Source organism: Nicotiana tabacum, chromosome 1, assembly GCF_000715075.1.
Source record: "Nicotiana tabacum cultivar K326 chromosome 1, ASM71507v2, whole genome shotgun sequence".
NCBI classification, from domain to species: Eukaryota; Viridiplantae; Streptophyta; class Magnoliopsida; order Solanales; family Solanaceae; genus Nicotiana; species Nicotiana tabacum.
This window is the reverse complement of record NC_134080.1, coordinates 55,769,903-55,796,167: the sequence shown is the minus strand read 5'-3', so window position 1 is coordinate 55,796,167 and position 26,265 is coordinate 55,769,903. Positions and strand designations below refer to the sequence as shown.

The 26,265-nt window shown below is 39.0% G+C and overlaps 1 protein-coding gene across 8 annotated transcripts in view; it reads right to left on the bottom strand.

The window, feature by feature from the left end:
• Positions 1-3,817: 3,817 nt before the first annotated feature.
• Positions 3,818-26,265, bottom strand: part of LOC107781893 (K(+) efflux antiporter 4) — a 37,453-nt gene continuing 15,005 nt past the window's right edge. The window contains exons 16-21 of one of the 8 annotated variants that reach the window (XR_012708314.1): positions 11,486-11,674; positions 11,327-11,404; positions 6,828-6,872; positions 5,499-5,588; positions 5,034-5,381; positions 3,818-4,679 (exon numbers count right to left, since the gene is read on the bottom strand). Coding sequence is in view for 2 of the 8 variants with exons in the window: in XM_075250794.1 (XP_075106895.1) it covers positions 5,295-5,381; positions 5,499-5,588; positions 6,828-6,872; positions 11,327-11,404; positions 11,486-11,674 (489 nt within the window). In the remaining 6 variants the exon portion in view is untranslated. Of the gene's footprint in view, positions 4,680-4,791; positions 5,382-5,498; positions 5,615-6,827; positions 6,873-11,311; positions 11,405-11,485; positions 11,675-18,898; positions 20,151-26,265 lie in introns of those variants that run through there. The other 7 variants (XR_012708315.1, XR_012708319.1, XR_012708317.1 and 4 more) reach the window with 7 other exon arrangements.

Here is a 26,265-nt window from a genome sequence, read left to right as displayed (position 1 = left end):
TACAACTTTAAAACGACCCCATAACAATCCCACAAGTTCAGCAACTCAAAACTTATTTTTCAGATTACTAAAACATGTTTCCAACTTGTCTTTTCTTTAAATCAAGCAACACAACCAACAGTACATAATTAAGCCTCTTCTCACATAAACCATCCATTAATTCAAATTAAAAATAAGTTCACAACCAGCAAACAATGACACAACTACAATCAACATACTACTCTTTCGAAACTCACAAGTTCTAGTCTTTATGATCGAGCTACAACTCGTAGAAGTTTAGATAAAAGAAGAGAAGCATAAAATTACCTTGTACTAATTATAACACACGAAACCTAGTCTCTCTGCATCCAAAACCAGTCCCCCAACGCTGCTACAAGAAGGAGAAAGGGAAACCAACAAGGTGTCCAGGTTTTTCGGCACTAGAATCACTTCGTATCACCCGAAATCATCTAGGGTCTGTGTGAGATTTTTGGGGGAGGAGTTGCAGGGGTTTAATCTAATGTTCTTGGACTGAAAGATGTGTGAAATAAATGGGTTAATTAAGCCCTTAAAAGTGCCCTTGGACGCCTCTTTTTGGAGATTTTTTTGGTCCCTTCATTTGACAAGTAGGTAATGCACCTACTTGTCACCTAACAGTCTGTGCAGTCTTGCAAAAACGCGAATATCTCTCTACTACGACATCGAATCGACAAAGAGTTTAATGCGTTAGAAACTAAACTCATATATCTTCAATTTGGTAGGTGGATCATCCCGTAATCCCATATATATTGGGAAAGCTTGGTCAAATTTGACCTAAGTTTAAGCGCATTTATGAACATAAGTTGTAACGACTTTCGTTTCACAACTCGCTTGACTTCAAAACATCACACACGACTATTATACAACTAAAATACCTCATAACATCATATTATTATCATGTTAAGCACCCTAGTCTCATCCTAAAAGTACAGGTTATAACATTCCCAACTTGTCGACTTTCAACGAAATTTATTTTCTTCGATTCGTTTAACTTCCACACCTTCCAACCCTCTTGGTACTTGCTTTTCATGATCTTAAATATTTGGACCTCCAAGGTAACATGACTAACTTACTTTATGTACTTCCAAAGATGATCCCATATCTAAGCTAACATCAACTGACTTGCGACGTACTCGTACGTACGAAAACATGGGGTGTAACAAGGTGGAACCCACTGATTCGCTAAAATAAGTAAAGAAGGAAGGTCAATAAAGATATGGAATGATCTTTAACATAAGAAAAAGCAAATGGTAAACTTACGAGTGCGGTTCCATAATTCTAGAAAGGCTGGAGCCATGATCGAGATGATGTCACTAGTGGCGACTGAAATGAACCATTCCATCCACCCACGGTCGTTGTCATCGTCCATGCTGGATAGCAGAACATGATGGTCATGCTTGCTAAAATTTATCATTCCCCGGCAAAAGATCTTGGGGGAATAGAGGTCCATCACTCGAGTTAGGGATAGCTCTTCTCCTGTCTCCTGGCATAGGCGCGGAAGACAAATGATTGTCCTCCACACGGAAGGACTTCCTTGTTCCAAGCACACCTGGTAGCGGAGGCAGTACTCCGCGATGACGGAGTCAAACTCTCCACTCAAAGAAAACGCTCCCAAAGTGAAGGGATACGTGTAAAAATACGTAAAACCCTTCTTAGGTAAGGTTATCCGCTCCGCCAGGTCAAAAGAGATAATGCCCAAATCTTGACACTGGCAGTTTTCCTTCACAGCAGGAATACTGAAAAGACCACGTTAACAGCCCGCGTACGAGGGTGAGCAGAAGGATACTTCTCTTCAAAATCTTTAGTAGTAACTAGACTTTTTGGGATGATAGTACTCACTGTAGGGGGAGCAGCATCATCAGTTTTATCTTTGTTCTTTGAAGAATTAGGTTTCTGGAAGAAGAGACCATTTTTTATCAGAGGAAGGTTTTCTCTCAAAGAAGAAAGTTAAAGAAAGGTTAAAGACGATGTATGAGTTGAGTAAAGACAGTTTGAGAAAATTTAGAGTATTATGAAATGTAATGAAGGAGGTTGATGCGTATAAGTAAAGGAATATGCGGCTAAAATCATGGCCATAATTACTCGATAACCAGCAAAAGTGATGTTAAATCGTGGGATGACGCGTGTTGGGGGCATCAAATGCGGAGAGGCGTGCGTCTAATCAACCATCAGAAACTTTTCAAAGGGGGTCAGTGAACTTCCCGCCAAAGAAGATGTTTCTACCACTTTCCCGGTGACACAAAGTTATGCCACCAAAAAGCAAGGGGACTATCTGCATAAGGTAAAATATATTTATATTAAATGATCGTATGAGGAAGTGATACGTAAGCCGAAGACAGGAAATAGTTGAATCCGAAGGCAACGATCCCATCTGTTACCGGAGAGAATGATACTCATAAAGATGAAATAAATTCCGACCACACGGTATCATTTAATGAGGAATATTCTACAGCATTAAGTAAACGGCACGTTACAAGAAATATGGCATTCACTGTCTGTCATTACACATTCTTCAATGCCCTCATTATTGACATTAAAGAGGGGCTTGATCCTAGGACCTTGTTTCCAAAGTGCAGCTATAAATAGTAAGTTCTATTATCATTGTAAAGGACACAAATTTTCTAACAAACATACACTACACTCTATTCAAAGCTCAATATAATTTTATCTTCTTGTTTACTGATATCGTTGCTAATGTCCCTGGAAGCCCTGCTCCCGGAATTACTATTTCTGCTATTTTATCTTCATCTCAAGGCTAAGTATTACATTTTTGTCTAATTCATCTATTATTTTAGAATCAAATTAATTCACTTGTCTATAAACCACGTATAAATTCAATTATATCATTTTACGGGTAAACAACACGTTGGGACAAAGATTGTCGTTGTAAGATGAAAACCTTTTTTCTGAATTAATCATCAGCTAGAGGATTTCATATGAACACTCCAGTTAGCAAGAAGGTCGGCAGTGCTATTGGCTTTTCTAAAACAAAAATGTGAGAAAGTGTAATTCCACTAGAGCTTTTGGGCTCAGCTAAATTATTAGTGCAATTCCCAAAGGAGTAGTAAGCCATAATTAGGCCCTCCTTGTGATTTCTTAAACACCCTTCTCCTCCTGTTAATCCAGGATTACCTTTGCTACAACCATCAGTATTAAGCTTGAATTCTCCATCCAACAGGGATAATCTTTAAGAACGGTAGTGTTTCCAGATATTAAAGCTGGGAAGTGAAGGAAATTGAATGTTAACCAAGCTACTGATCATTTGTTGGATCTGACAGAGGAGCTTTTGTACATAAGACTTTCTCACCCCCATACCTCACTGCACACCTTCTTTTCCAAATTTCCCAAAACAAATGACCCTTGGATGATATTGAAAGATGAAAGGAAGAACTGCATTCTTAGGCTTAGAAAGCCGCCATCCAAACAGGTTTTGTCTCTGCCCAACTCCTAATACCACATGTGCTACCAAACATCAGCCATGTTCAATAGATTCAGTTTTTGGTGTCTTGCAACATAAACACTTGGAGGGGCCACTAAAACCAAATCTAATGGGAATCTATTATTTAGCATTCTAAGCATGAAGAATGAAATTTTAAAGGGCACACACAAGTCACTACTACAATTAGATTGTTACATTTGGCACAGAACTTCAGCACTAGAACCGTTTAAGAAAAATGTCGACTTAGATTTCTTTGGATTTTCCCCATCATACAGTTTTTCAATATCCCTCCAGGAGGAGAAGAAACAAATCTTCAATTTTTAGTATTGCTGGTACCGTAATTTGCAACACTTCAAATTGTAAAAGTAAAACTTGAATTGTCATTTACAGGTTTTTGGCTTTACAGTGTGAAACTACAATTCCTAGAGCACACAAGAGAATAAGAGACCGGATACTTTGTTTACTTAAACCTTGCATATTCTATCGAAATCTGAATACATACAGAAGTCGGTCAAAAGCACAAGAAAACAATAAATGACAAAGTAAACCATAGAACACAGATTGGCTATTTGCGCCACTGTTCTGATGATTCAGAATTACATGGAAAAACATGTCTGAAAGAAAACAATGTGGTCAACTTAACATCAATTTAAATATTCATAAAAGTTCAAACATTGACGAAGTCTGCATTCTAGCCTCAAAATAAATTCGATAAACACATACAACTATCAAAAGGAAAAAGAACATGAATTAACAAACCAAAGACCTCGACTCTGTGTACTATGTTCATCTAATCAAATGTGAGAACAGTAGCTTTCAAACTTTTAGTTAAATTTTGTTGCAACTGCAGCAGCTAGATTAGAGACTATGCAATTCTCAGTTCACAAGCATAAAGAATACAACCCCAGATATTGCCATTATAACCCTTGTGAGCTAAGAATGGATAGGAGTAGGACAACGAGGAGATAATGCACTTGACAGATAGTGTTGAGAATGGGAGGACTGCAAGTTGCACAATCTGCACTTACCATGCAAACTTGAGTACTGAACAATTTTTATGTATTTCCACAAACCTGAATACCACAGCATCAACCTTCCCAAAGCTATTACCAACTGGTCAAACCACCAACCACTGAAAATGGAAGATTACGATGACAGAACTGGCAAGCAAGCAAACCTTGCAAGATTCTGATTTTCCCTTTTTTGTCCTTTCTATCTGTTTCTGGCATGAGATAATAAGGTAATAGATGGCATGATCATCGGTAAAATGGTCCATGGATAAAGACTTAACAATATCCCACGTTACTACAGACAAAATTTCCGAGGAAAAGATATTCAAGAAGTAAAAACCACTATCATTTTCATAAAAGAAAAATAAAGGTTTGACATTTTATACATTTGACCTCATATCATAAAAACATGAACTATTACATTCTGGAAGCTACATGTGGAACATAAATTGAAATGGGAGTCTGGGAATTCATAGCAGTTTCAATTACATCACAAGCCAAAATTATTTCACATTGAGAAGGAACAAATAAGAAAGAATCAGGTCACTAGGAAAAATCTCTATTACCTCAGGTGAAAATGAAGCTTTGACTTGTTAGTTGAGTTTGCAGTTAGAACACCTCTGTATCCAGGTCTCTCCCATCTTCTGAGGCACCTGTGTCTTTGCCTTTCTCTAACTCAAGATATATAACAAGAATAACATATCAAATCCCTCGCATTAGGAAGAGGCAGGAAAAAACCGAGTCCACAACCTCTGCAGCACCATTCAGGCTGTGAAGTAGGAACACTTTTCCAAATAAAATAGCTCATCTAGACCTTCCTCACAAATTTAACCTTCGTGAATCAGATCCTTGGATATCAGTGCAATTCTTTGCTTAGCACTATCAGAGCGGAAGTTGTCACTTTTGAATACCAACTGAAAATGAGCAAGTCCAAGGGAACATTTAGTGAAAAGGAGACAATCAAGCAGCCTAAAATTGTGCTGATGGTGAATCTTTGTCCTAGTGTGTATGAGAATCAAGGGAGCAATTACCTCGCTTGGACTATCAGGTGGGAACCACCTAAGCAGCACACCAAGGTGAACTACAGCAGGTATAAGCTTGAAAAGCAATGGAGTAGTCACCTGCCGAAAGCTTTGTCATAACTCAGCTAGAAAAACAGAACTAAAGAAAGACAGCAAATAGAAAACAATTTATTCTTCATATGCCTTGGAAATGCCTTTGGACTTCTTATGCGGGACATGGATCAAATAATAAATATTCCTTTTTAGATGGTGTAAGGGCAGCTGCTCAAGCAAATAGTAATGAAATAACAGATGAGTTGTAGATGAGTCGGTCCGATCACCCCACCCATTCTACCCCGAAGAGTAACTAGGACCAATTTAGTCTTCTTGCTAGGTCACGCTCGTGGAAATGCAACTGCCCACAGCGGTGGATTTGGATTCGGAAGTCGATCTCATCGAGAACTTACAGCAGCTTGCCAAACAAAGGCTAAGAGAAAAAAGAACAGAGGTATGACTGGCATAATATCTACGATTGGATTCAGAAAAGTATAGGCCTCGGGCAATTTGCAACCCACAGCACAAGGTATTCTACCCAATAAGGCCTACATCATATATGTTTATGTGTAAATACAGGTACCATATATATATATACATATATTTTATATGAATATATGGTTTCATTTGGTTCTTTTTGTTCTAGCTCGAGCTGGATGATTAGATATTATCCTGTCCAGTTCCCTTCATTTAAAATAATACTTCTACTTTTCTCTCTCTCCCTCTCTTGCCCACACATGCTTCAACTCACGACAATGATTATGGGAAAAGGCTAAGAAGGCATTTGTGCAAATTCCAGCAAAAAGTGAAGTTATTATTTGAAAAATAGTTCTTCTAAAAAATTTTGGATTTGTTCTTCTTTTTTGCAAAAAGTTGGAATAAACTTTTTGAAGTGTTAGGAGCTGTTTTTCACCCCAAAAGTTCTTCCACTTACAAATTTAAAAAGTAAAAGAATTAAACTATTCAGCACATTTTCGACTTCCAAAAACTCTTTTTTTTCAAAAGTTGTTCAACATGTTGTTCAAACAGCTCCGAAATGATATAAAATGTTAGAGAAGGCGCAGCATCCTCGAGTCCAGAGGCATTCTCTCTGTAATTGGTACTGATGGACTGAGAATAAGCCTTCTCCGATAACAAGTAACTCAAACTCCAAAAAATAGAAGCAAATAGGAGGGAGAAAAAGAAGAGAAGATAACATGTGTTCCAGGTCCAAATAGCCAAAGATAATGACATAAATGGCTAAATCTGCGGCATCTATCGGTACAGAGACAATAGGGGACGATTAAAAAAGCCAAGAGCTCATACCAGACTGAGAGCTGTAGTCCCTAGAAGCAGCAAGTACAATTTTCCCTGAAAGTTGCAAGTATACATATATCCATCAATCAAAAGGACTCCTTTCAGATAGAAGTGCTGGGAAGCAAACTGGGAAACCAGTGGTAGGCAGTGAATGTGATGCAGTGTGAGGTTCTCATTTTATCCCATTGCTTGAGATAATGAACGTAGACATAATCTGAATGTAGACATAATCTTATGTAATATACATAGCTAGCATAATTATAGGGATTCACAGCAGATTTATAGGATTTCCTTTTTGATTCTTTTTATAGTTAAGGCTCTATGTACTTGTATATATACTTGTTATTTCTTGAATACAACATAAGAGAGATTTCTCTATTGTCTCTATACTTTACATGGTATCGGAGCAGGTTTACTGCTCGCCGGAGTTGAGTTGAATCCGCTGCCGAAAATTCCTTGGCCGGAAGCTAATCTGAGGTCTTTTTGACATTTCCAGTTGACTTGTGGTGGTTCTCTGATCATAGAACCACATTTTGGCAAAGAACAACCTCAGACCAGATCTTATTCTCACTTTGTTTGGTCAGGTTTGAGTTTGGTTTATTGGTTATTCGATTTCTTTAATTCTGTGGTATTTTTCTTGGAGGCTGCCTGTGTGAGAAGCTTGCATCTTTAATTTTGACTCAGTGTGGTGATCGATTAGTGACTTGATATTGTCTGTTGGGTCTTTCCTTATCAGAAACTTTGTTGGTCTCTAATTTTGTTTGAGTTGGGGACAAATTCGTTTGATTATTTGATTTGGTTGAGTGGATTATTAAAGTTGAATCATGTTTAATAGATTGTTGATTTCGTATCTACCAGGATCTGTTTGAGTATCTTTTAGCTTCGGGGACCTCTATTAGTTTAATCAGTTTGTTATTGAAAGAAAAAAAAATGATGGTAAAGAATAATAATGCAACAACTCCTAGTCCAACAATCTTGGTTTCGGATGAGTTTCTAAAATTCCTTCAATATCATAAATCAGTTAAGGAATCTTCTTCAGTTACTGCCTTTGCTGGGTCAGATAAAACATGTCTTATCACCTCTTCCAATAAATGGGTGATCGATTCTGGTGCTACAAATCACATGATAGGTAATCCAAATATATTTTCTAGCTTTCGCTCACATAAAGCACCCTCTCCGGTTACTGTAGCTGATGGATCAACTTGTAGCAGTGTTGGATCTGGGACTGTTAAACCAACTTCCTCTATTACCCTGTCATCCGTATTAAGTCTACCAAACTTGGCCTTTAACTTTATTTCTGTTAGTAAAATTACTAAAGATCTTAATTGTTATGTTGCATTCTTTCCCGATCATTGTTTGTTTTTAGATCTTAAAACGATGCAGGTTATTGGTAAAGGATATATATCTGGTGATCTCTACATTCTTGATGAATGGGAGCCACGGTCTGTTGCATGCTCTAGTATCGTATCTCCTTTTGAAGCACATTGTCGACTTGGACATCCCTCTTTGCCTTTGTTAAAGAAGTTTTGTCCTCGATTTCAGAATATTTCATCATTGGATTGTGAGTCGTGTCGATTTGCAAAACACCATCGCATCTCGTTAAGTCCAAGGGTTAATACGCGAGCTGAGTCAGCTTTTGAGTTGGTCCATTCTGATGTTTGGGGACCATGTCCGGTTGTTTCTGGGCATAAGTATTTTGTCACTTTTATAGATGATTTTTCTCGAATGACTTGGATTTACTTTATGAAGAGCCGCTCTGAAGTGTTTACTCATTTTTCTGCCTTTTGTGTTGAAGTCAAAACTCAATTCAATGCTTCAGTACGTACTCTAAGGAGTGATAACGCTAAAGAATACATGTCAGAGTTATTTCAGTCCTACATGAGACAACATGGTATATTACATCAGTCTTCATGTGTTGATACACCCTCTCAAAATGGAGTTGCTGAGAGGAAGAATTGGCATCTACTTGAGACAGCTCGAGCACTTTTGTTCCAAATGAAGATTCCTAAACAGTTCTGGGCTGATGCGGTTTCTACGGCTTGTTTTTTGATTAATCGCATGCCATCTAGTGTATTCGATGGTAATGTGCCTTATAGTGTTCTTTTTCTGAATAAGTCATTATTTCCGGTGGAACCTAAGGTGTTTGGAAGCACATGTTATGTTCGAGATGTTCGATCATCTCTTACCAAGTTGGATCCCAAGGCTGTGAAGTGTGTTTTCCTGGGCTATTCTCGCCTTCAGAAGGGGTATCGATGTTATTCTACTGAGCTTGGCAAATATTTAGTGTCAACTGATGTGGTATTTTCAGAGACTACACCATTCTTCTATGCACCTCCCATTTATACAAGCTAGGGGGAGGAAGATGAGTGGCTAGTATATCAGGTTACCCGTACTTTGACAGAACAATCAGATGATACTCTTCGATCTCCCAGTTCTTCTATTGAGCACCAATCGACTATTATGCCTTCAGTACCTGCTCCAGCAAGACCTCCAATTGTTCAAGTTTATTCGCGGAGGCGAGAGACAAATGATACATGTCCCGCACCAGTTCCTGCATCATCTGATTCTTCTTTGCCTAATCCTCCGGATAACCTTGATCTTCCTATTGCTCTTCGCAAAGGTACACGTACTTGCAAATCGACATATTTTGTTGCTAACTTTGTTTCCTATGACCACTTATCCTCTACGTCTAGATCTATGATTGCTTCTCTAGACTCCATCTCCGTACCCAAAACAGTGAAGGAGGCTTTGAATCATCCCGGGTGGTCTGATGCAATGCTTGAGGAAATACATGTTTTAGAGGACAACCACACATGGGATTTGGTAGATTTACCAAAGGGAAAGAAACCAGTGGGATGCAAGTGGGTCTTTACAGTTAAAGTTAATCCAGATGGTTCTGTGGCAAAACTTAAGGCCAGACTTGTGGCGGAAGGGTATGCTCAGACTTATGGGGTGGATTATTCTGACACATTCTCCCCGGTTGCCAAACTCACTTCTGTCCGCTTATTTATTTCTCTAGCTGCGTCCGAGAATTGGCCTTTACATTAGTTAGATATCAAGAATGTGTTCCTTCATGGTGATTTTCAGGAGGAAGTGTATATGGAGCAACCACCCGGTTTTGTTGCTCAGGGGGAGTATGGGAAAGTCTGTCATTTGAAGAAGTCCTTGTATGGCTTGAAGCAGAGTTCACGAGCTTGGTTTGGCAAGTTCAGTGAGGTAGTTCAGGAGTTTGGGTTGAAAATGAGCAAGTGCGATCACTCAACCTTCTATCGGAAATCAGTAGCTGGCATTGTTCTCCTCGTTGTATATTTTGATGATATTGTTATCACAGGAAGTGACTATGCTGGGATTTCTTCCCTCAAGTCTTTTCTGCATACTAGGTTTCATACAAAGGACTTGGACCAGTTGAGATACTTTTTGGGAGTAGAAGTAAATAGAAGCAAGAAGGGAATTCTTTTGTCTCAGAGAAAGTACATTCTTGACTTGCTTGCAGAAACTGGAAAGTTGGCAGCTAAACCTTGCAGTACTCCAATGGTTCCTAATGTGCATCTTATGAAAGATGATGGTGATCCTTTTGACGATCCAGAGAGATACAGGAGGTTAGTTGGGAAATTAAACTATCTTACTGTGATTCGTCCAGATATTGCTTTTGCGGTAAGTGTTGTTAGCCAATTCATGTCTGCACCAAGGGTCAAACATTGGGCAGCGTTGGAACAGATTTTGTGTTACTTGAAAGGAGCTCCTGGACTTGGCATATTATATAGCAATCACAATCATACTCGTATTGAGTGTTTTGCAGATGCTGACTGGGCTGGATCGAAAATTGATAGAAGATATACTACAGGTTATTGTGTCTTTGTTGGAGGAAACTTGGTATCATGGAAGAGTAAGAAGCAAAGTGTTGTATCTCGATCTAGTGCAGAATCCGAGTATAGAGCTATGTCACAGTCTACATGTGAGATTATGTGGATACATCATCTGTTGACTGAAATTGGGTTAGAGCATCCAATACAGCAAAACTTTGGTGTGACAATCAAGTTGCCCTCCATATTGCGTCAAATCCGGTGTATCATGAAAGAACTAAGCATATTGAGGTTGACTGCCATTTTATTCGTGAGAAGATTCAGGAGAACTTGATCTCCACTGGCTACGTGAAGACAGGAGAGCAACCGGCTGATTTGTTCACAAAGGCGTTGAATGGAATTCGAGTTGATTACCTTTGTAACAAGCTGGGCATGATCAATATCTATGCTCCAGCTTGAGGGGGAGTGTTAGATAATGAATGTAGACATAATCTTATGTAATATACATAGCTAGCATAATTATAGGATTCACGGCAGATTTATAGGATTTCCTTTTTGATTCTTTCCATAGTTAAGGCTCTATGTACTTGTATATATACTTATTATTTCTTGAATACAACATAAGAGAGATTTCTCTATTGTCTTTATACTTTAGAGATAGCAATCAGAAAATCTTATCACATTGAGAACAATAGTATCAATTACCTCAACAAGATGGAGATTAGAAGCACGACTGAGCAGCACAAAAGCGAATTCTCCTATTTGTGCTAGAGACATGCCAACCTACAAAATGTCAGTCTCCTTAGTTAACAAGAGTTAGTTATCCAGCAAAAAGGTAAACTCAATACAGTAGCGGAGTCATACTAGCAGTGAAGTTTTGTTGTTGTAGCCAAAGGCCTTAACAACTGCAGAAGTCACAGCAGTTTTCACAATGACCACTAGTATCACTGATGCCAGTAGGATATCTACATGGTTCCAGAGGAAATGGACATGGATGAGCATCCCAATACTGGCAAGAAAAAGAGCTGCAAAGAAATTGCGTATGGGTTCAACCTGCACCAAAATAAACCTTAACCAAATGTTTCCAGCAGAGAATGGCAGAAACGTTACAAGTCTTGTCTCTGCACTAGAATGAACAACAAGAGACAACAAGAGAATGAGTCGTTTTCTTGTTTAAGTGGACCAATTACGTCCATACATACCAGACCTTTCACTTCTATTTGATGAATACACACCAACCTTTTCCAAATTGACAAGCTCAATCTTTAGCACTTTAATTTCATTTACAGGACTAAGGGAGCAGAAATCCCCATTTGGGGTCACTCACCCACCAAACACATTAAAAATTCAGAAAAAGGCAGGCCATAAACCGGAAGCTATTTTGGACCCAGAAATCAAAATACATTGCAGATTTGATGATGATAGTCGTGACTGTAATGTCTCCTTACTTATCAGAAGAAAAGTGAATTTGTATTCTAACTAAATACTCTGATTACTTTCTCAATGTATTCGCATAAGGAGGTGTTGAGATTTTTAAGCAAAAGAATAAGCTTAAAAGATGGTGAATGGGAAATGGAGGGAAAATGAAATTTTTGAGTGAAATTTTAAGTTTCCCCCTCTTGACAATGAGACATTATCCCATATTGGAAGAGGAAAAGGTTCTTGGTGGGTATATATACAATTGCTCTTCTTGTAACTCTTAAAGAGTTAAGAAGAAGACAAGTCTCGCGCCGTCGTCGTCGCTTGCTCGGCTCAACTTCAGCTTCGGCTTCGGATTTGGTCAAATGATCGATTGATCGATTAATTTTTTGGACCAAATTTATTTGTTAATAGTAAATATTAACGTAATATTATCCGTGTGTGTAACGGATATGTTCCAATCCGTGTATTTGTACCACCAATTCTATTAGCAGCCTAATGCATGCTCCATTAACAACCTAGTGCTCCTCCCACCATGGCCAAGTGCTCCAATAGCAGTCTAGTGCTTCAGCCACCATGGACAAATGGGTGGCAACAAGTCAGTCTCTTAATAGCTGACTGCACTATAAATATGTGCAGCAGCAGTTAGAGAAAAGAGACCGAAATAGAGAGCTACTGATCTCCTCTTCAGTTTGAACTCAACGTTGGCTATAAATTGCAGTCCTTCCTCTCAGAATTTCCATACGATTTCTGAGTTTCTCCTCCCTTGTTCTGCATTGTTTTTTTTTTAACTTCAAAGCGAGCAACCGTAAGTGTGATTTGCTACCGAACTTTATGTTCGCTGAAACACTGGGGTTTGTAGTATCACTACACCAGTAATCGGGGAATCGAGGGATCGAGGCTCATAGAATTAAAGCGGAATGCGGAATATTTATAGTAGGTAGATACAAAAGATTTAAGAAAACTTACAAGTTTTATTCAAACATGAAGATCAAACGTAAGAACGGGTTTTTACAGAGAGGGAGTGAGAAAACTTAAATAAGAAAATGGGCTAATTTTCTGATGCCCTAAACAATACAACTTGAGAGTCTTATATAGACCTCAGAGAATGATTGAGTTAATCTCAATCGTTTAGAATGAACGGTTATCTCTAAAGATTCCTTCTTTATTAAATTGTCTTCTTTTCTGGAGGGGCAAGGGTCATTGTCCTGAAGGGGCAAGTCTCTTTTAGTTGTTTTCGTCTGTATAGGCATAGGCTTGGGCTATCTCGTCCAGATCATCCATGTCACCATTTTTTCTGCTTTCTGCAGAAGACATAGCGGATGTTGCTTCTAACATAGCCTGTACTTGAACCGGGTCTGTTGATTCAATGTTGGCTAGTAATCTGAGTAGCTTCTTTTTTAACTCAATTTGGGAATTGTTCTTTATTAACCTGTTTGGGTAGTTTTTTGGCTTCTTTGGTTTCTGAAACCCATCCCTTTATTTTTGGGATTTTAACCAAATATTTAATTCGGTCTATTTGTTCAATTTCGAACGACAAACTAATTATGTAAGATATTCTTTTTGCTATATAATATTTACCTAATTTAATATGGTCTGGTAAGATAGAGATTTCGTTTTCTATTTGAAATTTCTCATAATGCATATGGAAACTTCTGGGCATTGTTTGCTCCGTTCCACCAAACGTTTTCCACCAGTCATAGAACCATCTTGGTATGACGGCCTTTTGTGCCTGTTCACTGTATTTGACAAACCATGTATGTGTCTTTGGGCGCAGGTATATGAAATTATACCATGCATCTAGATAGTCCTTGAAATTATAGGTCTAGGCCTATATTGTATTGATAGTGCAATCGGGGTTGTTGAGGGTAAATCTTGAATATTTGATGCTATCAGAATCTTTATCATCAAACAGCGTATGCTCGATATTGATAGATCATGTGTCAGTGAGTATCAATTCGTAATACCTCCTTGTCTTTAGGGGGTCACTGGATTCAACATAATTCCTATTGGTGTAGGAGGGTCTTATTAGATCTGCTAGGTCAAGGTTTTCAAAACCTGTCTAATGCCAAAACCTTTACGGGTTCTTTCGAAATTATTTCAAATGTTTCCTTTTGGGAATCGGGTCTTTTACCTTCTGTTTTTGATGGCGTAGTTCGGGTTTACTGCTTGAACGTAAAACTCTGGGGTCTTCATTGCATAATCTTTGCTGATTAGCATTTTACTTGACTGACTTGTGGAGGCTTTCGACGAAGCTTTGCTGAAATGGACCTTCTTTTTTCGGGATAGATCCGAGGATTTTCAATGTAGAGGGCTTATTAATTGTGGGTACTCTCGGAGGAGTAACCATTATATTTAGAGGTGGTCTCACGGGTAAAGATGGGTAGTATTCAGCGAGTGCAAAATACCTGTTTTCTTTTTTAGGAGAGGCCCTAAATGGACCCTTCTGTTCTGGTCTCATTTTTTCCCTGTAGGAATTCTCTAGTTAGAAAATCTGGTAAAGAGTTTTCTTCTCCTTTTATAAATTCAATTTGAAAATCAAAACTAGATAATAATGCTTGCCATCTAGCAAAAATCTGTTTTGAAATTAGATTTTTAACATCCTTTTGTAATATCTCCTTAGCTGATTTACAATCAACTCGAAGTAAAAATTCTTTGTTTACTAAGTCATCTTGAAACTTTGTAATACATAGTACTATAGACAAAATTTCTTTTTTGACTGTACTATAATTTTTCTGAGCCGAGTTCCAAATTCCGAAAGTGAAACGAACTAATTGTTCAGAAGACTTTGTGGAGACTCTTTGTTTTAGAATACCACCGTACCCTTCCTCAGAAGCGTCGGTTTCGACTATCATGAATGCTTTAGGATTTGGAATACACAGACACAGAAGTTTTTGGACAATAGACTTGATTTTCTTAACAGGATTTGCGTTTCAACTTCATTTTTGTATTGCCTGAATGCATCTATTGCTCCATCTTTACTATTAAGTAAGTAAACAAAGCAATATCGAGTACTGTCGTCAATAAAAATTATGAAATACTTATTTCCACCTCGACATGGTATTGACTTCATGTCGCAAATATCTGTGTGAATTAAGTCTAAAGGATTTGAATTCCTTTCAACCGACTTATAAGGATGTTTAACATACTTAGATTCTACACATGTTTGACATTTTAATTTTTCGCATTCAAACTTAGGCAATACTTCCAAGTTAATCATTTTCCGCAAGGTTTTATAATTGACATGACCCAAACGTATATGCTATAAATCATTTGACTCAAGTAATAACAAGCTGAAATTTTATTATTATTTTCTACAATCATTACATTCAGCTTGAAAAGGCCCTCAGTATGGTAACATTTTCCTACAAACATTTCGTTCTTACTTATTACCACCTTGTCGGATACAAAAACACACTTAAAACCGTGCTTAACAAGAAGTCCAGTAGAGACTGAGTTCTTCCTAATTTCGGGAACATGAAGGACATTGTTCAAAGTCATGACCTTGCTAGAAGTCATTTTGAGAAATATCTTCTCATATCCTTCAATTTTTGCTGTTGCAGCATTTCCCATAGAAATCGTCTCTTCGGGTCCAGCAGGAGCATATGTAGAAAATGCTTTCCTAACAGCACAAACATGGCGAGTGGCTCCAGAATCAATCCACCACTCCTTAGAATTTCCTACCAGGTTGCATTCAGAAAGCTTAGCACACAAGTCAGCAATATCTTCATGTTTTTCAACCATGTTTGCTTGACCTTTCTTCTTGTCTTTCTTTGGAGCACGACACTCTACAGATCTGTGTCCAGCTTTTCCACAGTTGTAGCAATTTCCGTTGAACCGCTTCTTGCTTGGGTTACTTCTCGGCCCATAAGCGTGCTTCCTCTTTCTCTTAATTTGAGAAGTATCCTCAACAATATTTGCTCCCATTATTGTTGAGTTTCCACGACCTTTCTTTTGAGCTGCTTTGTTGTCCTCTTCGATTCTCAACCGAACAATGAGATTTTCAAGGGACATCTCCTTTCGTTTATGTTTCAAGTAGTTCTTGAAATCCTTCCACAAAGGAGGCAGCTTCTCAATCATTGCTGCAACTTGTAATGCTTCATTTATGACAAGATCTTCAGCAACGAGATCATGAATGATCACTTGTAATTCCTGGACTGGACTTGGGTAATAAAAGACTTGCTATCTACCATTTTGTAGTCCAAAAATTTTGCGGCAACGAATTTCTTCATCCAAGCATCTTCAGTTTTATATTTTCTTTCAAGCGCAATCCACAGTTCTTTTGACGTTTCCACGCCACAGTAGACGTTATACAGATTATCCTCCAGTCCGCTAAGAATATAATTCTTTCACAAAAAATCAGAATGCTCCCACGCCTCAATCACAAGAAAGTGTTCATTCTCTGGAGTTTCATCGAGCAAATCAGGAACATCTTCCTTGATGAACTTCTGTAGACATAAAGTAGTCAGGTAGATGAACATCTTCTGCTGCCAGCGCTTGAAATTAATCCCGGAAAAATTTTCGGGTTTTTCTGTCGGTGCTAACGCAGGTGTTCGGCTTGTCAATGTGTTGGCATCACCATTGGAACAGTTCGGTTTACGTTGTCATTCGTCATTTTTCTATAAAAGAATGACACAAACAAACGTTTAATAAACGTTTAAAACTGGAGTAAAAAATCACGTAGATTTTAATCTCCAACAAAACGCCACGAAGGCTTTAATCTCCAAAAATGGGAGTATACAAAACCACAAAGGTTTTAGTTTCCAGAACAGTAAGTATAACACAAATACAGAAATAAAAAATATTAAATTCCTTAAGCTTGTTATTCCTTGTTGCATTTGTAAATAATAATTCTGGAAAAAGTAAATTAGCGTATAAACGAAACAGTAGTTAATTCGAGCCCACTGAATTCATAGTGTTTCCTTAAGGAATTTAACCTCCTCCTAGTACTCAAGGTTATGGATTATTTCCTCCCAAGATAGAACGAATTACACACTGGTGTAGTGGTACTTCAAACTCCAGTGTTTCAGCGAACACAAAGTTCGGAAGCAAATCACACTTGTGAGAAGGCACGGGAGAAAATATGATATATATTGATATATTGTGTGTGATGCAATACAAGAGGTGCTATTTATAGCTACTCTATACAAAGGGGATACTACTCCTATTCCAATGTGGGACAATTACATAGCTATCTCTAACACTCCCCTCAAGCCGGAGCATATAAATCATATGTACCGAGCTTGTTACATATATAATCAATGCGAGGACTAGTGAGGGACTTGGTGAAAATATCTGCAAGTTGATCATTCGATCTCACAAACTTCGTAGTAATATCTCCTGAGAGTATCTTTTCTCTGACGAAGTGACAATCAATCTCAATGTGTTTAGTTCTCTCATGAAACACCGGATTTGATGCAATATGAAGTGCAGCTTGATTATCGCACACAAGTTCCATCCGACTGATTTCACCAAATTTCAACTCCTTGAGCAATTGTTTGGTCCAGACTAGTTCACATGTTGCCATAGCCATTGCTCGGTATTCTGCTTCTGCACTAGACCGAGCAACTACATTCTGTTTCTTACTTTTCCAGGACACCAAATTTCATCCTACTAAAACACAATATCCAGACGTAGAACGTCTATCAGAAGGTGATCCTGCCCAATCAGCATCCGAGTACCCAACGATCTGCTCATGACCTCGATCCTCAAACAATAATCCTTTACCTGGAGCCGATTTTATATACCGGATAATGCGGACAACTGCATCCCAATGACTATCACAGAGAGAATTCATAAACTGACTTACAACACTCACAGGATAAGAAATGTCGGGCCTAGTCACTGTGAGATAATTTAATTTACCAACCAGCCGCCTATAGCTTGCAGGATCGCTAAGCGGCTCCCCCTGTCCAGGCAGAAGTTTAGAATTCGGATCCATCGGCGTGTCAACAGATCTGCAACCTGTCATCCCTGTTTCCTCAAGAATGTCTAACACATATTTCCTTTGAGAAATAACAATACCTGAGCTAGATTGAGCAACCTCAATACCTAGAAAGTACTTCAATCTGCCTAGATCCTTAGTTTGAAAGTGCTGGAAGAGATGTTGTTTCAGATTAGTAATACCATCCTGATCATTGCCCGTAATAACAATATCATCAACATAGACTACCAGATAAATACATAGACTTGAAGCAGAGTGGCAACAAAACACAGAGTGATCAGCTTCACTACGAGTCATGCCAAACTCTTGGATAACCGTGCTGAACTTACCAAACCAGGCTCGAGGAGACTGCTTTAGACCATAAAGTGACCAACGCAAGCGACATACAAGACCACGAGACTCCCCCTGAGCAATAAAACCAGGTGGTTGCTCCATATAAACCTCATCCTCAAGATCACCATGAAGAAAGGCATTCTTAATGTCCAACTGATAGAGGGGCCAATGACGAACTGCAGCCATGGATAGAAAAAGGCGAATTGATGCCACTTTAGCCACTGGAGAGAAGGTATCACTGTAATCTAGCCCAAATATTTGAGTGTATCCTTTGGCAACAAGACGTGCCTTAAGTCGATCAATCTGGCCATCGGGACCAACTTTGACTGCATAAACCCAACGACAACCAACGGTAGATTTACCTGAAGGAAGAGGAACAAGCTCTCATGTACCACTTGTATGTAAAGCAGACATCTCGTCACTCATAGCCTGTCGCCATCCTGGATGAGACAATGCTTCACCTGTAGACTTGGGGATGGAAACCGAGGACAATGAAGATATAAAAGCATAATGGGGAGATGACAGACGATGATAACTCAAACCAACATAATGAGGATTAGGGTTTAGTGTGGTCCGTATACCTTTTCGAAGTGCAATCGGTGTACTAGGAGCAGGATCCGCAGTAGGAGCCGTGTCAGGTGCAGGACGAGAACCAGATGGGCCTGATGTAGGGCGCGAACGACGATGATAAGTCAAGAGTGGTGTTCCTGTGGCTGGGGAACTAGGAGGGATAACACTGGACTCCTCAAAAGTTGGTATGGGTGAAACCTCTGTGGTTGAAGGTGGAGGAGGATTACTAAACTTCTCAAAAGTCGGTATAGGTAAGACCTCAGATATGTCATGGTGGTCAGCAGAAGTGACATCAGTTGCGAAGAAAGGTTTAGACTCGAAAAATGTGACGTCAGCTGACATAAGGTACCTATGAAGATCAGGTGAATAACAACGATATCCCTTCTGAACACGAGAATAACCAAGGAAGACACACTTGAGAACACGAGGAGCTAACTTATCTTTCTTCGGGGCTAAGTTATGAACAAAACATGTGCTCCCAAAAACCCGAGGTGGAAGAGGGTATAAGGCTGACTGGGGAAACAATATTGAATGTGGAATCTGACCCCTGATGGGAGATGAAGGCATCCTATTAATCAAATAACAAGCTGTGAGAACTGCATCGCCCCAAAAACGCAGCGGAACACGAGACTCAATTAGAAGTGTGCGAGCAGTCTCAATAAGGTGCCTATTCTTTCTTTCTGCAAACCCATTTTGCTGAGGGGTATAAGGACAAGATGTCTGATGAATAATTTCATGAGAAGACATAAACTGCTGAAATTGAGAAGATACATATTCTAAGGCATTATCACTGCGAAAAATGCGGATAGAGACACCAAATTGGTTTTTGATTTCAGCACAAAAACTCTGGAATATAGAGAATAACTCAGAACGATCTTTCATTAAGAAAAGCCAAGTACATCTTGAGTAATCATCAATAAAGCTAACAAAATAACGAAATCCCAAGGTTGTACTGACTCTACTAGGACCCCATATATCAGAATGAACCAAGGAGAAAACAGACTCTGCATGACTCTCAACACTACGCGTAAAGGAAGCTCGGGTATGTTTCCCAAGCTGACACGACTCACAATCTAATCTAGACAAACTGGATAAACTAGGCACCATCTTTTGAAGTTTAGATAAACTCGGATGTCCTAAACGTCTGTGGATTAGATCTGGAGGATCTGTAACTAGACATGTTGTGGAAGGACTGAGCGAGTTAAGGTAGTAAAGACCTTCTGATTCACGACCTGTACCAATTGTCCGTCCCGTACTGCGGTCCTGCATAATAAAAGAATCATCAATAAAATATATACCACAATTGAGGGCACGAGTCAAACGACTAATAGATGCAAGACTAAAAGGACAACCAGGAACATAAAAAACGAAATCTAGGGTGATAGAAGACAATGGGTTGGCTTGTCCAACTCCTTGTGCCTTAGTTTGACATCCATTGGCTAAAGTAACAGTAGGAAGAGACTGTGAATATACAATATTCGACAAAAGTGATTTATTACCAGAGATATGATCAGAAGCGCCTGAGTCCATGACCCATGGTCCAAGAGCACTAGACTGGGAAACACAAGCAAAAGAATTACCAGCAATAGGAGTGTCAGTCTGGGCAACTGAGGCTACTTGTGGAGATGTTTGCTTACTTGCTCGATACTGAAGGAGCTCATTATATTCTTCTTTAGATACAGAAAAGCCCTGGTTACCTGTAGTCTCGCTCTGAGCAACGTAGGCATTTTTGGGTGGACGGCCATTTAAGGAATAACACATTTCGCGAGTGTGTCCAAGTTTGTGACAATAAGAACACTTGGGTCTAGATCTCCCAAAACGACCGCCTCCTCGTCTATTCCCCATAGCTTGAGATGCCCGAAAATCCACTGTCTGGGATGCAAGAACAGAGGAATCAAGTATCTGTGATGAAATCACTGGGTGACTTGGTGTTGCAGCAAGGCGAAGTAATCGAGAGAATAATTCATCAACTGTAGGGACAGTCGGACTCGCCAAAATCTGGTCTCGTACTGAATCAAGATCATGAGGAAGTCCAGCGAGTGTAAGAACTAGAAACATTTTCTGTCGCTGCTCTTGTTGTTTTGACACACTAGCAGAAACTGGCATCAATGTCTCAAATTCCTCCATGACTGCCTGTACCTGACCCAATAAGTAGACATATCTAATTCTTGCTTCTTTAAGTTTGTCATCCGTGATATCACATCATAGAAGCGAGATATATCATTAGTGTATAACGTACGAGCCTTTGCCCAAACCAAATAACATGTCTAGAATGGCCGAAACAAAGGCATAAACTTAGAATCAATAGAACGCCACAAGATGCTACATAATTGAGCATCAATTTTTGCCCAAAGCGCTATCGCCTTTTCATCTCCTTCGCTAGACTGTTTAATCAGATGATCTTGCACACCTTGACCTTTACACCACAACTCGACAGATGAAGCCCAAGCTAAGTAGTTTGAATCTCCCATTAAAGGTTCCGAGATAATCATAACATTAGAGTTTCCAGAACTCATACTTTTAGAACCCAAAAACATCAATTCCCAAAGACATCTTGTAAATTATTACCAAATAAGAGAAATAATCAACTGTAATCCACTGAAAATAGAGTAAGGAACAATGAACCAGAATAGTAAACTACTGTAGCAGTTGGAAAGTTACTGTTGCAGCTGGAAAATATTCAAAGTGGTCGGAATGAAATAAAAACAGTAGGGGTAGGATCGGAATTACCAGAAGACCCAACTGTTCTGAAGGAACTTTTTCAAAAAATGGCCGGAAGTCCACTTTTTTTGTTTTGTTTTTTTTTAAATCACTATTCACGCCGGAAAAATAAAAAAGTGGTCGGAATTTGGTGTAACCTGGATGGGTAGGCTCGGAATTGCAAGGGAAACAATCTGTCCTGAAGAGTCGTCGCCAAAAAATGGCCGGAAGGTGGCCCACGCAACGTTGGAACTTCGCCGGAAAATTTTCTTTGGACAGCTACAGTACCGCCGGAGATTTTCACTGGGATTTGGTCGCCGAACAGTGACTACTCTTGTGGTAGTGTTGGATTTTGTGCACAACACTGACCGAGACAAAGCAGACGCAAAACAACTTTGAAAGTCGCCGGAAAAAAGGGTTCCGGTGACTGATTTTACTTCCCGGAATCGCTGGAATTTATGCATAGCGATAAATCTCTCACGATAGCTCTGATACCATGTGAGAAGGCACGGGAGAAAATATGATATATATTGATATATTGTGTGATGCAATACAAGAGGTGCTATTTATAGCTACTCTATACAAAGGGGATACTACTCTTATTCCAATGTGGGACAATTACATAGCTATCTCTAACAACACTTACGGTTGCTTGCTTTGAAGTTAAAAAAAACAATGCAGAACAAGGGAGGAGAAACTCAGAAATCGTATAGAAATTCTGAGAGTAGGGACTGCAATTTATAGCCAACGTTGAGTTCAAACTGAAGAGGAGATCAGTAGCTCTCTATTTCGGTCTCTTTTCTCTAACCGCCGCTGCACATATTTATAGTGCAGTCAACTATTAAGAGACTGACCTGCTGCCACCCATTTGTCCATGGTGGCTGAAGCACTAGACTGCTATTGGAGCACTTGGCCATGGTGGGAGGAGCACTAGGTTGTTAATGGAGCATGCATTAGGCTGCTAATAGAATTGGTGGTACAAATACACGGATTGGAACATATCCGTTACACACGCGGATAATATTACGTTAATATTTACTATTAACAAATAAATTTGGTCCAAAAAATTAATCAATCGATCGATCATTTGGCCAAAGCCAAAGCCGAGCCGAGCGAGCGACGACGGCGGCGCGAGGCTTGCATTCTTCTTAACTCTTTAAGAGCTACAAGAAGAGCAATTGTATATATACCCACCAAAAACCTTTTCCTCTTCCAATATGGGACAATGTCTCATTGTCAAGAGGGGAAACTTAAAATTTCACTCAAAAAATTCATTTTCCCTCCATTTCCCATTCACCCTCTTTTAAGCTTATTCTTTTGCTTAAAAATCTCAACATGAACAACCATACATGGGAATTGGTTGATCTTCCTCCTGAAAATAAACCTTTGGGTTCTAAATGAATTTTTAAGAGGAAAATGAAAGATGATGGTACTATTGATAAATTTAAGGCAAGACTTGTAGTCAAAGAATAGAGACAACGAGAAGGTCTTGACTACTTTGATACATACTCTCCAGTTACAAGAATTACGTCCATACGGATATTAGTAGCATTAGCTGTAGTGTATGGCCTTGAAATTCATCAAATGGATGTTAAGATGGCCTTCTTAAATGGAGCGTTGGAGGAAGAAATCTACAGGGAACAACCTGAAGGGTTTGTGGTTCCAGGTAAAGAAAAGAAGGTATGCATACTTGTACTTGTTAAGTCCCTCTACGGACTAAAACAAGCACCCAAACAATGGCATGCGAAATTTGACCAAACAATGTTGTCAAATGGGTTTAAAATAAATGAATGTGATAAATGTGTGTACATTAAAAATGTTCCAAATTACATAGTCATTGTTTGCCTATATGTGGATGATATGCTGATAATGAGTAATGACATTGCCAACAAAAATGCTACTAAGCGTATGCTAACTAGCAAGTTTGATATGAAGGACTTGGGAGTTGCTGATTTAATTCTGGGGATTAAGATCCATAAGACTCCTCAAGGTCTGGCATTGTCACAATCTCATTATATTAAGACAGTACTTGAAAAATTCAAGCACTTAGGGTTTAAAGTTGCAAAGACTCCAATTGACGTGAATCTTGCATTAGCAAAGAACAAAGGCCAAAGCATATCACAATTGGATTATGCTCGTGTGTTGGGATGCTTAATGTACATCATGAATTGTACACGACCAGATATAGCTTGTGCTATAAGTAAACTGAGCCGATATACGAGCAATCCGGGTCAATCTCATTGGATGGCAATGAAACGAGTTTTGGGATATTTAGAATATACCCAGAACTTTGATTTGCACTACAGTAAATATCCTACGGTGATTGAGGGATACTGTGATGCAAATTGGATCACCGGTTCAACTGATTCTAAGTCCACGAGTGGATATGTATTCACGATTAGTGGAGGAGCGGTATCTTGGAAGTCGTCCAAACAAACGTGTATTGCCCGCTCTACAATGGAGGCTGAGTTCATAGCCTTAGATAAAGCCGGTGAAGACGCTGAATGGCTCCGGAATTTCTTGGAAGACATTCCATTTTGGCCCAAACCGTTGGCACCAATATGCATACATTGCGATAGCCAAGCGGCAATTAGAAGGGCTGGGAGCGTTATGTATAACGGTAAATCTCGTCATACACGACGAAGACATAAAACCATTAGGCAACTACTCTCTAGAGGAATTATCACGATTGACTACATAAAGTCAAGTGATAATATGCTGGATCCACTTACAAAAGGCCTAACTAGAGAGGTAGTTGAGAAATCATCGAGGGAATGGGACTATGGCCGAGAACAAGTCATTGTGGCGGTAACTCTACCTAGAAGACCGAAGATCCCAAGATCTAGGTTCAAGGAGATCAAACAAAGTCATTAATGACGGTTCAACATTGTCAACAAAAATTTTAGTCCATTCTCGTGATGAGACAATGTTCACTACCAAGGATAAAACATTAAGGGTTTTTAATGATTTCTAAGTTTGATACGGGGTATATCAAATAGTGTATCTACGGGATGACACGTTTAGGAATCACCTATGTAAGTGTGAAGTGTTAGCCGCTTCAAGTAGAATTTTGTAAGGCCAGTTCTCTATGCACTTATGAAACCAGGCGGTGTTCATGGCTGAAACGAACACAACAATGAGAACCAAAGACAGTTAAGGGTTGATTGTGTGACTTATCGTTGTCTAGGTATACACCAAAGATCGACGGTTCAAAGATATCAAATCTACCGATTGACCGAGTATATCCGACATAAGTTCACTACGGAAAGTTCAAAGGGAAACCTACTTATCCAGATGCGATTAATCATTGCTTACGAATCACACAGTTTTTTCATGCATACTTCCGTGATATAGCCATTCCCTATTCATGTGGGGGATTGTTGAGATTTTTAAGCAAAAGAATAAGCTTAAAAGAGGATGAATGGGAAATGGAGGGAAAATGAAATTTTTGAGTGAAATTTTAAGTTTCCCCCTCTTGACAATGAGACATTGTCCCATATTGAAAGAGGAAAAGGTTTTTGGAGGTATATATACAATTGCTCTTCTTGTAGCTCTTAAAGAGTTAAGAAGAAGGCAAGCCTCGCGCCGCCGTCGTCGCTCGCTCGGCTCGACTTCGACTTCGACTTCGACTTCGGCTTCGGCTTCGGCCAAATTTATTTTTTGGACCAAATTTATTTGTTAATAAATAAATTAATTTCTTGGTCCAAATTAATCTTTTGGACCAAATTTATTTGTTAATAGTAAATATTAACGTAATATTATCCGCGTGTGTAACGGATATGTTCCAATCCGTGTATTTGTACCACCAATTCTATTAGCAGCCTAATGCATGCTCCATTAACAACCTAGTGCTCCTCCCACCATGGCCAAGTGCTCCAATAGCAGTCTAGTGCTTCAGCCACCATGGACAAATGGGTGGCAGCAGGTCAGTCTCTTAATAGTTGACTGCACTATAAATATGTGCAGTAGCAGTTAGAGAAAAGAGACCGAAATAGAGAGCTATTGATCTCCTCTTCAGTTTGAACTCAACGTTGGCTATAAATTGCAGTCACTCCTCTCAGAATTTCCATACGATTTCTGAGTTTCTCCTCCCTTGTTCTGCATTGTTTTTTTTTAACTTCAAAGCAAGCAACCGTAAGTGTGATTTGCTACCGAACTTTGTGTTCGCTGAAACACTGGGGTTTGAAGTACCACTACACCAGTGTGTAATTCGTTCTATCTTGGGAGGAAATAATCCATAACCTTGGGTACTAGGAGGGGGTTAAATTCTTTAAGGAAACACTGTGAATTCAGTGGGCTCGAATTAACTATTGTTTCGTTTATATTTCCGTTTATACGCTAATTTACTTTTTCAGGAGGCACATAAGAATCATTCTTAATCCCATTAATGGTCCAGACCATGATTAGATTGTATTATAACTCGGTGAACTTAATTAAATCAGTCCTATTTTACCTCTAAAATATAACTATAATTGATTACAAGCTACACATTTTGATGCAGTCCTTTTATTGTTTTATTTGTAAGCTAAGTGAATCAAATTTTTACTCCACAAAGGTAAAATATTCATGACCTTGAACTTTACCATCTTCAAACAAATAAAAGGTCTATCACATCAATTGATGACAAATAGAACAAACTGCAGGTAGCTTACCATTGCAACTGATCTTCAAAACCTAA